Source organism: Callorhinus ursinus, unplaced genomic scaffold (genome assembly GCF_003265705.2).
Source record: "Callorhinus ursinus isolate GAN/ISIS: 27379988/994484 unplaced genomic scaffold, GSC_fseal_2.0 scaffold23, whole genome shotgun sequence".
Classification (NCBI taxonomy): domain Eukaryota; kingdom Metazoa; phylum Chordata; class Mammalia; order Carnivora; family Otariidae; genus Callorhinus; species Callorhinus ursinus.
The window spans coordinates 16,215,818-16,229,315 of NW_027397085.1; the positions used below are offsets into that span (position 1 = coordinate 16,215,818).

At 38.3% G+C, this 13,498-nt stretch overlaps 1 protein-coding gene across 5 annotated transcripts in view; it reads left to right on the forward strand.

The window, feature by feature from the left end:
• Positions 1–13,498, forward strand: part of PDE4D (phosphodiesterase 4D) — a 1,488,864-nt gene that overhangs the window by 740,395 nt on the left and 734,971 nt on the right. Inside the window, exon 1 of one of the 5 annotated variants that reach the window (XM_025892336.2) lies at positions 1,143–1,768. The exons of the other annotated variants lie outside the window; for them this stretch is intronic. Coding sequence (XP_025748121.1) covers positions 1,503–1,768 — 266 coding nt within the window. The 5' untranslated portion in view covers positions 1,143–1,502. Of the gene's footprint in view, positions 1–1,142; positions 1,769–13,498 lie in introns of those variants that run through there. 5 annotated transcript variants of the gene reach the window in all.

A 13,498-nucleotide genomic window follows, 5' to 3' on the forward strand; every position in this document is an offset into this window, starting at 1 on the left:
CCCCCTAAATAAAATCTTAAAAAAAAAAATAAATAAAAATAAATAAATAATAAAAAAATAAAAACTGACCTAAGAGTAATCATAGAAACCAAAAAACAAACAAAAAAGCCCCCAAATGAATCAGACTATTCTGTTTTCCATTTTATCTGGATGTATTTCTTAATTCCTTCTTAAATCATTGTATTTTTAAAATATGAAAAAAATATTCTTAGTTCCTGAGAAAAGTGATTTGATTTCCATCCTGAACTCTCTGTAGCATCCCTAGACTGCTGGGGACAGGTTTGGGCTCCCTCACGATCCACTTTTAATGTTTGCATTTCCAATGTCCATACAATGAGATTTAACAGGCTTTATTATCACTTGCTTACTTACTTAAATGGTAACATTTTAAATTTATTTCCAGTAGTAAATTAAATAGGCAAGAAATAATTTCTTTTTTAAATTTTAAACCTCCTTTGCGTGTGTTGAAGCTATGTTAATCACAAACGAAAATCTGACATCAAAAGAAAAATAAGGAAATAACTATGAAAAGCTAGATTTATTTTATTCTTTTATAGTTGACTACATAAAGTTTTGTATACCATAACTGAAACTTTAAAATCATTTTTAACTACTCTTAGGAAAACAGCCTGTCCCTCTGGAAGGTCGTCAAAGAGATAACAAATACCATTCTGGGATGTAAATACTGTTGTTCCATGCTTTGAAAGGGCCATAATTAGCAAGGTTGTACAACACAGCAACGACCTGTAATGTGTTCCATGTGTGGTGTTTTGAAACATTTTGTTTTAGTTTCTAACTAGAGGGAAAAAAAGAGTCCATTTTATTCCCTTGAGATTTGTCTATAAGGTGCATCAGATTGAATTTAGCAAACAGGGAAGTATTCGTCCTTATCTAGCTAGTGCTTGTTTATTCTTCCCTTATAAAAAGCAAAGGACTAGCAATTTTCTTTTATGAACGTGGACTAAAGGCAGATAAATAACCCTTGCGGGGAGAGGAAGGTCAAGTTCAAAGTTTTTCTTTCCTTTGGATTCAGGAATAAGCAAATGGAAAGACTAGCCAAACAACCAGGCAGCAGGCATCTGATGGTTAAGCCCTCCCCCCAGGACTTTTATGTACATAAGCCCAAGTCACTGGAGCAGCTGCGGCGCATTAGTTCCAATAGTTTAACAGGCTGCTTTGTGGCGCTGACAAAGCCGTGCTAACGCAGTGGCTTCCCTCCATATTCCCCTGCCCTGCGAGCTCGGCAGTGATCTTTGGCAGGGGATCAGCCCAGGAGAGGTGACGTTTAACAGGCTTCCGCGGAGGAGTGCGCTCTTCTCGTCTACACCCAGCCCCATCTCCACGGAGAGACTGAGGCAGGCGACCGAATGAACTAACAGCCCCTGGATCCGACCTGCTTCTCTGGACATTTCCCCGGACTCTGAGAGAAGCAGCCACTGGAAAGAGGCCAGGGAACCACGTTGCCCTGGATTGTTGCCAACTGTACAAAGTTGACCCGGAAAATGGCTCAGCAGACGACAAGCCCGGACACCTTAACAGTACCTGAAGTGGATAATCCGCATTGTCCAAACCCCTGGCTGAATGAGGATCTTGTGAAATCCTTGCGGGAAAACCTGTTGCAGCAGGAGAAGTCCAAGCCAGCAAGGAAATCGGTTTCTCCCAAGCTCTCTCCAGTGATTTCTCCGAGAAATTCCCCCAGGCTCCTGCGGAGGATGCTTCTCAGCAGCAACATCCCTAAACAGCGGCGTTTCACGGTGGCACATACGTGGTAAGGTTTGCAAGGCTCGCGGAATTGGTGGCGGTTCCCCCTGGGTGATCAGTGCGCCTCCCGCCCTTTCACTTTTGGGGTGGGGAGGGAGGACTCTCATGATTCCTCACCTGTGATTTATGTGAAGTATTCTACCTTACCAACAAATCCCACAGATGTCCCAGTCAAAGCAGCAGTTCTTGAGACTGGGAATCCTTGAAGTGGGTGGTTCTCAAAGTTCAATTTCTATTGCAAGTTCCTACAAGAAAATTGGATTCCAGATGTCAAATAAGAATGCAGTTTTACTCCCATACCGATGTGGTGGCGTTTCTTTGATTTCATAAGCTAATATCCCTGCCAGATCCTGCAACAACAACGGAAAGAAAGGACCAGAAAGGAGAGGAGGAAAATCATAGTTTACTCTCCTTTCTGCATAACTCCCAGTTGAGCGGAGATGTGTATAGAGAGTGTGTGCCTGTGTGTGTAATGGTGTGCCCCCTCAAACCCCTCCTTTGCTACTGACTTTAATGTATTTATAATCTCAAACATGTCTTTCCAATGGAAAGAAGAAAGGGTTTAGGAATTCTGTGCAGGAAATTTCCGGCTGCTACTTGGTAATATTGTTGTGTTCTTTGATTTTGGATTCTTTGTTTTGTCAATATTTTTATTTTCTTCATGAATATTGTTATCTTCTTTATAATGGGTGAGTTTTTATGCATATTTTTCATAGTTTTTTAGATGATTCTTGATATTTCCCTGCTTTTATAAAAGCAAATATTAAAATTTACTATTGTGTAGGCTTGTTACAGTGTTTTGCCTGAGAAGAGGCAGTTCCAAGCTATGATGGGGTGGGGGGGTCATCTGTGATGCATACTTAGCTTATTTTGGGTAGTAGTAGGTTCTACACACTACCTGCACATTTTGGTAAAATGAACATTAACTATGATAAAGAAAACTGCTGTAACAAGAAATAATGAACCTGGTAGTTGAGAAACCAACTGGATGATTTTTATACATTTTTTCCATAGAAAACCAAAGATTATGCCAGGAATGGAAAACCAAACCAAACAAATAAATAATTAAACCAGAAACAAGACTTGTAGGAAAGAAACAACAAAAAATAGAGTCAAAATCTAAACTAGCCACATGGCCATACAGTGGACCGTATTAATATCGTAGATGAAAATAGATGACAAAGGAAATACATATCCCACCCAAAGAAATATCTGGCCTCAGAATTTTAATTTCAGATAGCTAGATCTCTCACTGGAGAAGTGTTCTTATTTCCTCCAGGATTTTAACTAGATGGCATTTCTATGTTATTTAGACATAATGCTCGTAAGAGGGGTAAAAAAAATGCATTATTCAAGCTTAAAAAAGAGATTATTGGAAAAAAGTGACTTTTCTCTGAGTAAGGTATTGTTGAAAAAATTTGACAGAGGTAAGTAGTGAGTGAAAGACCTAGCTAAACACTGGGAGATGCTCTGAGGGAGAGGGATGGCTTGAGACCAGAACAGGAAAGCTGCTCATTTATTTTCCTCATGAATATTGTTATCTTCTTTATAATGGGTGAATTTGTTTTATGCATACTCATAAAGAATCAGGCCAGAGTAGGGTGCCAGAGCAGGAGAGCTGGCTCCGGTTCATGAAGAGTCAGGCCCAGAATTTTGGTATCCAATGTCTCTTTTGGTTGAGATACTTTTTTGAAATTATACTTCCTAAATTGTACCCATTGTTGAATGGGTAAGCCTCAGCTCAGTTGCTTGATTTCCAACTGAGTGAAGCAACCTAGAGTTCATCTGAAGGTTATCTGAACTATTTAGACATGTTGAGATGTAAGGAAGGCAGGAAATCTCATGAAAACAGGCTTTCTTCTGAAATTTCTGGCACTTCCTTTTCTGGTGCTGTTTGGGGAAACTCCAAGAGCATAATTTTCTGCCGATACTTTATTTTGATATGTCGTGTCTCAGCCAGATCAGGGAGGCATCAAAAGAGCAATGGAAATGGAAAATAAAAATCATAATATCAATTCTCAGTAACTCAGAAGGATACATTATCTCTTGTGGAATAAAAGCATCCAGCAAGGGAGTTGGAAAGAATACCTCACATCCTCCATGTCGGTTCAATGATCCCCAAGACTTTTGTAATATGATTTTTTTTAACAAATATTGTTCTACCTGTGCTTTCATAACTTGGACTAGACACTATGCAGAATTAAAAAAAATTCCAAACTGTTCTGATGTATAGACATTTTTTGCTACCTAAACTGCTGCTACTACCAACCACATTCAAATCCTCTCCTAAATTAGATGATCAGCCATTTAAATACATGCCTTATGTGTTCACCTGAGAATGTTGGTTACTGGGCCTGCTATTCCTGTCCTTCCAATATTTTTAAGTTTAATACCTACTGAGCTGAAAGTGTTTAATTTGTACATACTGATGACAAAAACTGAATATGAGCTATTCTTTGGTTTGAAATAATTTGCCCTCTAGTTGAAAAAATAAATCCTATTGGAAGGCATCTGTTCTGAGTAAGGTAATCATGTTGCTCTACAACATACTCTCCAAATCTCAGTGGATTGACACCCTAAATGGTTACGTCTGCTTCTGCTTCTCATGGCTACCTGTGCTACGCTGGGGTGTTTCAGGGACTTGGGATCCTACCACCTTGTAGTTCATTTGTCACTTTTTGTGACACATGATTTTTAAGGATACCAGGCTCAGTGGAATTGGGAAAATAATGTGGAAGATGGCATGTGTGAGTTTTTATGAGGCAGGCCTAGAAGTACACATACCACTTATACTGATATTCCTTGGTTAGAACTCAGCTCAGTGGTCACATCTAACTGCAAAGGATGATGGGAAACCTATCTGAGCTGTGTCCAGGAATAAGGCTGGGTGAATAGCTAGCCCATCTAAATCACAGAACATTATGGCCACCTGGTTTACCCTTTATACCATAGTTGAATTCATGGAATAATATTTATGATGACCAGCCCTTTAACATCTTTGCACACTTCCTGGATGAGAATCATACAGAGAAATTCTATTTTTTGGCAAGTCTATTGATTGGGAAGTCCTTGCTAATATGCAGTTGAAGTCTTCTTCCCTGTAATTGTCATACTTGGGTCCAGGATCTGCTTTGAAAATCCCACAGCCTGGATCTCTCCTCTCTTCCTTAATGTCGCCCTTAAGGTAAGAGGCATGGAGTAACCTACGAGAGAGCCAAGACCTTGTTCAGTTATTCCTCATACACCCATTAATCAATATTTTCAGTGTTAACATGTTTTTTCCTTTTTTTTTAAACTTTTTTATTTATTTATTCATGAGAGACAGAGAGAGAGAGAGAGAGAGGGGCAGAGGGAGAAGCAGGCTCCCAAGGAGCAGGGAGCCTGATGCGGGACTCGATCCCAGGACCCCGGGATCATGACCTGAGCCTAAGGCAGACGCTTAACCATCTGAGCCACCCAGGCGCCCTGTTTATTTTTCTTAAACAAATTCTTTTCTTTTCTTAGCTAAGCATCCTAAACTTTTATGTGCTGTATTTACCAGGTTGATTGTGGTTATCCTTACCCAAAATTCGTTTGGATTTTCACGACCCATTTCAAGAGTATCATACTGTTGACACAATACTTCAGGTGCTGTGTGACTTGTACAGAGAGCATCTAAGCAGAAGCCAGATTACCTGAGTTTAAATTCTGACTTCCCATTTACGAGTTGCGTGATTTTGGACAAATTACTTGTCCTATACCTCAATTTCCCTATTATCCGATTTTCTGGGAATAGTAATAGTATCTATTATGTGTTGTGGTTTTATTAAGTATGGTCATGTGTAGATTACAGTGTATTGTATAGGGATAGACACTGAATGAGTGTCATTGTAAGCCAATATTTTCCTTATGTGCAATATGTCCATTATTCCAACCTTGGTCGGCCTGGATCTTTAGGATCACGTGATGATTATCCTGTTAATTGTTTGTGAATGGATTGGGCTAAAGAGAAAATATACAAAGAGACCAAGAGTTTGCGAGAATGATAGGTATATGTCAGTTTCTTGACTATGGAAAAGGAAGAAGCAGAAAGGGGAGATATTACTGAGGAGGAACCATAGAACTTGATGCCTCTCCCCTTCTTACTCCCATTCCGCATGTCATTCAAATCTCTCAGTTCCTGAGAGCTTCCTCCTGTTCCCCCCAAATGGAAATCATCTGCTGCTTCTTCATAATCTATAGCACATTTTACTTCTGCTGTTCCTTCAGTGATTATTCATAATAATTACATCACTAGCTAATGTTTATTGAACAGTGTTTTTTTGTTTTGTTTTGTTTTTTGGGTTTTGGGGTTTTTTTTTTTTTTTTTTGTTTTGTACTTTGTGTTAAACTAGAACCCTCTGTGTCTGTGATTTTTAGCACTCTGTTTTATCATTTTTACTTAATATCTAGTACCTTGCAGTCTAGTGGTTATAGACAGGACTCTGCTTTCATCTGAGTAGGAGAATCCCTCTGATGTTAGCAGGAACTCCAAAGTCAGTGTGATCTCTGGTGAGAAAAACATAATTTCCAATGTAAGTTTATTTCAGGAAAATCAAATAGGAAAATCTTTATGCTTTTCAGGTTTTCTTTTTAATTTACACTGTGAATGAAGGAAAGTGTTCTAGAGGGTATATACGTAAGATTAGGGATTAAGGTTTCTCCGGGTAAGTTGGTATCTTAGGTAATAGTCATCATATGCCTTACCTTTATAATTTCTGTGTATACATGTGTGTTTTTAATTACAACATTCAAAGGTAGAAGAATCAGTAACATCCTTAAACAACAAAATAATTTCTTTAGGTGTATTTTTGAAAGGCATCTTGCAGGAGACTTTTAGGAAATCTTAAAGTTTTTAGGGAGCTAGATAAGTGCTTTTGACCATATTTTTGATTTATTATAGATTTCTCTTTACCCGGCATTGGCATTAGATACAAAATTGTTCATGTTTAAAAGTAAACATTTGCTTTCTTGAGTCATAATTTGTTCAGCAACTGTACTTGTTTATATGGTTGTTAAGAGAGAAATATGCTATAAATTTTCTTCAAGTTACAGAAGGGAGAAGAAACCCTTTACTATCTATAAAGGGGAAATCCAGCCATTTAGAGGGTTTGTAGCACACCACACACACACACACACACACACACACACACACACACACACACACACACGAGTAGGTTTTCAAAGCCAGTATTAGTGATTCTATTTGAGAACTCTCTCCCTTGTTCTGTTCTCCTATATTTGCCCTATGTAACTTTAGGGTTATCTTTTCTCTGTCCTTTATGGTACAGGCACATGAAGACAGGCCTTGCTGGTGTTCTCTGAGGAGCTGAGAACCCAGAGGTGAGCTGTGGGTAGAGTGTGATATCAGGAGGTGGGAAGGAAGTTTCTGGGGAAATTATCTGGGGAGCACAACAGGAAGTACTGCAGGCATGTTGGGGGGGGTCAGTTGGCTGAGTCTTTAGCTGTGTCCTTGGTGTAACTGGTTGTGTGTCTTCAGCGGAAATCTTGGGGGCCATGCGAGTTCAGCATGTCTGTAGCTTTTAAAAGGTTGATTAGCCTTTCCTACAAATCAGAAGACCCCAGGAAGATATTCCTCTTGAAGAACTTGCCAATTGGCTTGCAATATTTAAGAAATTACAAAGAAAAAAACTTGACAAATGGTTGCTGAGGAAAAATGATGAAAACACCGAAATGACCTGGCAGTTTATTACACATATGTGCTTTCTGTGACCTTTGACATTTATATTAAAGAAAGAGAAAACACATGAAACATGTCTACACCAGCCGAAGCCATTGCTACTCATGGTAAAAATACCTTTAAGCAAAAACAATCTTTTCTGTAAACTTGGCAGAAGTGTTGAGAAGAAAAGAATTGAATCTCAGCGTTCATTAAAGTTATTTTTAAATCATGGTTTTAATTTTCACAGTTACTCTTTGTATACATATCCTTATAAATAACAAGTTCCTGTGAGGTTAGGTAATTAAATGAGCTTCGGCACTTTTTATGTTTTTCTTCGACAGGAAGCTACTAAAATTATTCTTCAAGTAGCAGTTTCAGGAAGAAGTTTTATTATCACAAGTGTAGCAAAATTATGTCATTGTTTTTAATGGATTTGCTTTTGAAAAAAATCATGTTTTTAAAACTGTGATCACTTTAGTAGAGTTGAAGCCCTATATCTCTAGTTCCACTGGCCACTTATATTTGACCTTAGCTACTCAAACTTTTTCAATTGTAGAGTTTCTGTTCATAAGTCATATGGTCATAAAGGCATTTGATATTTACAAGTAAAAATTGACTAATTAAATTTACAAAGTGATAACAAACTACAGTACATTTAAGATAAGTAATTAAAAACAAGTTCCAACTTGGTGTTGTGAGTGAGGTAGATGCTACATGAGTGAAAAGAGGGACAGAATTCTTTAATTCTGTGACTCATAAAAAGGCTGCAGGGCTTTCAGAATGAAAGTTATCAATGGTATTCACTCTAGGACACAATCTAGAAGCCATGATTTTAGGTAGGAAATATGGAAATCTACAGATAATAAAAATTCTAATTAAGATTTTTCTTCTATTGCATCTTCAATTATATACCATTTCAACATATCAGTCTCTTCTGCTGTATATATAAAATAGAAAAAATCATTTTATCTTCAATGTCAAGGGCATAAGTGCTCTCTGTTTCATGTGAAGTACTTATTCTCAAAATGAGATCTTCAGTTGATACGAGAAGAATCCTCCGATTTCATTTTGGCATAAAAACGTTAGGTTCGGGGGCGCCTGGGTGGCTCAGATGGTTAAGCGTCTGCCTTCTGCTCAGGTCATGATCCCAGGGTCCTGGGATCAAGTCCCGCATCCGGCTCCCTGCTTCTTGGGAGCCTGCTTTTCCCTCTGCCTCTCTCTCTCTCTCTCTCTCTCTGCCTCTCATGAATAAATACATAAAATCTTAAAAAAAAAAAAACTTTAGGTTCGGGGTGCCTGGGTGACTCAGTCATTAAGTGTCTGCCTTCGGCTCAGGTCATGATCCCGGGGTCCTGGGATCGAGCCCCGCATCGGGCTCCCTGCTCCGCGGGAAGCCTGCTTCTCCCTCTCCCGCTCCCCCTGCTTGTGTTCCCGCTCTCGCTGTGTCTCTCTCTGTCAAATAAATAAATAAAATCTTTAAAAAAAACAACAAAAAAAGTCTTTACATTCATAACATAGCTTATAATCTTAGGTTTATTATAACATAGCATTTAATTTCGCTCCAGCTGTGTGTCAGGTACTTTATGTACATTGACCCTTCAAAACAAACAAGAATTGAATTTAAGTATCATTAGCTGTATTTTCCATGTGCAGATGCTGGGGCCCACAAAAATTGTTGTATAATCAAGATCATGTAGATCTGCCGCCATAAGGTGAGTTGAGTTCAGACTTGAACCCAGGTCTGCCGAACTTTTATCCTGTGTTCTTTCAGCAAAGCTCCCTTTGAGTTAAGAGTCACGGTCACATTTATGACTCTACCTTGAATGTATATCAAAGCGAAAACCATGAATGTCCAGTGATTTTGCAGTATGGTGGTGAAGTTAACAGAGGGGCAGGGGCAGAATTCGTTCTTCGTGTGGAATCTCAGTTTGTTTACACATGTGGCTTGTAGGAATGTAGATGTCCTTTTGGTGATGAAAGTGTATGTATGTAGAGGAGAAATACATGTCTTTGTTGAAGGAGGGCTTCAGAGTCAGCAGAGAGCATTCTGATTTAGAGTAGTTTTTAAAATAAGACTGGCATAAAAACAAAACCAATCAGAATAATTTTATTTTCACTGATGCAGAGGAAAAGGCAGGGAAGGCTTGGGCTCTAAAGAGAAAGATCAAGTCAAAAATCTATTACTGTTTAGTTCCACAAGAGCCAGCTGGAAATGATGGTCTGCAGGCTCAAGTCACTAAGCAACAGAGCAGCAAACTGCTTGGTAACCAGAGCTGGCCTGACTCACAGGCTGGCTGTGAACGACCGGATAGCCGGATAGGAGGACCAAAGCCCATCTTACCTCAAAACAGTCTCCTCCTGTTCATCTGCCAGCCTGCATGCCATATCCCTCCGTTGTGGGCTCGTCTTCTTGACCTAACAAGATACCTGCTTTTAGAATGGAACTATCTCTGGGGCCAGAAATAAATGCTGTCTTTCCTCTTTCAAGTGACATTTCTGAGATCGTCATCTTCGAGTTAGGATATCATTTGAAAATGTAAGGTTTAATGAAAGAAAAGAAGTGAAAACAATGGGATTAGTGGCCTGACTTTGAGTTTTTGTGAGCCAATGTGTACGCGGCCAAATTGCCTGATTTCATTTGGTGATACCTGCCCTTGAACTCTGAGAGCACAGTGTGTTGCGATTTGTTTGGCATTTTATATCTTTTGCTCTCTTCTATTTCATGGGTGCGATTTGCCTGTATAGCTGAACTATTAGTTCCTAAAATGTAGCAATCTCTGTATCCATATGAAGTGCTAGGTGCCATCTGTATAATATGCATTTAGTAAATATTTATTGTTTAATTGAGAAACATACCTTTCATTACTGTGCAATATCAGACCATTGCTTTTGCTAAACAGCTGGGGAGATCCATACTCTTCCAGCCTAAAAGTCCTGGTAATGTGGTGTTTCAGTGCCCTAGTGGAAAGAAATTTCAAACTCAATGATTAACTATTTATATGGACTTTGTCACCATGACTGTGCATATGTGTGTGTGTATTCTGGGTTTTGCACACAACTAGACTGGTATAATTTAACCTTACCATATATGTTTGAATTAGTACGTGAGGGTGTCACAAATTTGTCAAATATATGCATTTTAACAATATTTAGTTTACACTTTGAAAGTAAATTATGCCTGTTGTATTTCTAAAGAAAATAAACATATATTTATGATTCATAGGAAATTATTGAATAACTAACTTGTAAAGCTCTAATGACTATTCTTTATTAGAATTCATAGTGGTTAAATTATACACCAAGACCTAAGCTTATAAAGGAGATGTCAAGATTTTGAGGAGAAATTTGAAAAAAAAGAAGAAAAAAGAAAAACACCTTTTATAGTTCCTTTTTTAGGATGACAATTTGGAGAAACTTTGAACTGTCAGAAACTAAGCATCACTTCTCCAAAGTAGATCTTCAGAATAACTAAAATTGAATAATAGAAAACCTTTTTGAATATATTTAGCATAGAAATGTTACTTTAATGTAAATATTTTCTCTATAGTTCAATCTATATTTATTTTTACATTGCAGTAGTTTCAAACCAACCAATTTCCTTTCCATTACCCTTATGAGATAGTCCTCTGATCAAATTAGCTATTATTAAAATAAAGTGGTTTCCTCTATATATTATTATTAATAGGTTATGTTTTTTTTTCATTTTCTTATAGGACTGATTTCATATTTACAGTCATATATGGTGAGTGTGTACTGTTGGTCTTTGGAAGTAAGCAACTTTCTGATTAATAAGGATACTTGGATTATCATTTCTGCTTGTTTACCTTCTTTAGGTTTATAGTATTTGTTTTCGTTGCTTCATTCTGTGCAGCGTGATTTTTTTTTTATGACTGTTTGAGTGAGTGCCAAAGAGGACAGCATATGTATTTATGGGTAGTGATAACTAAACCATGTATGAATTGGAGGCTGATGATGCACAAGGTGGAATGATGTGGCTCTCTTCTGAATAGAACCTAGCTTCCTTTAATAAAATCCTCTTATTAATAACAATAGCATCATTAATAATGTGATCATTCCTGTATCACCTTCCCAGTTTAAGGTCCATCTGTGAATCATTTGCACTGTTTTATATTTAATTTTTTTAAGTGGATTTACATTTTTATTTAAAGGTCTATATGTTTAAAAAAGAAGCTTTATAACATTACTGTAAATTGGAAACCTGTGTCATTTATCATACATTAGAAGATCACTGAAACAAATGCAATTAAGAAAGACTACAAAGATTCAAGTGTAACTTGATTCTATGACCTGCTAGAGGTTTTGAGCCTGAAGTCTGCTCTCTGTTTAAAATGGTAGTTAGCAAGTAATACAGAGATGTGAAGGCCCAGTTAAGACTTTCTCCTTAAGATAGAAAGAATGACTGAAAGAGATTTGGAAAGGAAATAACTTTCTCATTATTTAATTCACCACTTAAAAATTCACTAAACCACAGCACCTATGCCTAAAATTATCTTGGTGCAATATCAGACCTTATAATACACCATCCCCGTGATACCTGAACCACTGATACTTCCGCTGTTGGAAGAAGGACATTGGTTCTTACAGACTCTTCAGATCTGAATCCCTTAGTTGAAAGTAAACACATTGAATTTGGACTGTGTGATTCCAATTCCTAAGCAGAACGTGAGGTGTTGGTATCCTGCTTTACCACTGCCCTATACTTCCTACCTACCTGGTAGCTACCCAGATGTAAAGAAGCATAGAACTGTTCTATGAAAAATACGTACCTCCTAATGGTAGCTTTCAAGCCAAAGAGCACAAACATGGACATTTTAATGTAGGATCTCCATACAAATAAGTGAAAGCTGAGGTAGGTGAGGTGTCTGATTTTTCTATACCTCTGTAATCTTCTGGAGAACTTATTTAATTCTAGACTATAACTCCCTCATAGGACAGGCTTTGTAATTTGCAAGACCCAATGTAAAGTGAAAATACAGTAACACTTGTTGAAAAGACTATGAGGAATTTCCTGACAGCAAGAGCAGAGCGTTCAGTCCAGCACAGAGCCCTTTGGAGAGTGTCATCCGTACACAGCTGCTCAGGTCACGTCTGTGAAACCGGCCCTGCACCCACAGCAGATCTGAGCTGGGGCCCCAGAAGTCACATTTGTAAACGGCTCTACAAGTGATGCTGAAACATGCTTTCCACAAACTTTCTTAGAGAGGAACATCTTCAGTGATCACCTCCTTCTCCTTTTACACTATTGAGACTCCAGAAGACTGATATGCTTTGGAGAAAAAATGAAAGTGTCAATGAAAGTCAACAGTGTACCAGCTGTAAGTAAAGGAGGAGCATTGTCTTCCCTTCATCTTGAGGGTTTTCTTCACAGAGGAACAAGTACATGCATAAATTAAATGCAGTTTTGCCTTTGCATTTAAAATCATTTCTTGATATGCTCAGCATCGGCAATGGTGTATGTTATTAGTATTTTATACTGATGCTGACCCCTCCTTGAAACTGTCTCATTCACTCGTTTAACTCTTAATTCCCTGAGATCTCTGTTTTCCTCCGTTGACTTCTTCTCCAGCAATTGAAGTGCCCTCCGGTTATATAATTAGCCCTTTGGCCTTGTTTCAGTATGCTCCCTGCACCATCCGCCTGAAGTCTGCCCCAGCTCCAGTTGCTAGCTCCATTTAAAATACAACCAAATTCAACTCTGAAGCCTGGCTCAAGATCTGTGTGTCTCTTCTGGACATTTCCACTTGTGAGCTCTACTCTCACCTCAGATGTAATGTGAAAAACTGAGCTCACTACTTCCCCATTTCTGGTTTTTCTATTTCTGTTCCTAGAACCACTGCTTTCTTGGTCATCTTTGACTTCTGCTTTGCCCTTTCTCTGCCCAGGCCTTTAGATTATTTCATCTGATATTTCTTGCTTTTCTGTTTTGTTTTGTTTTTTCCTGATACCGCTACCTATTTCAGCATCAGCCTTATGTTTGGGCTAGTTCAAAAACATCCTGACTATCTTTGTGCCACC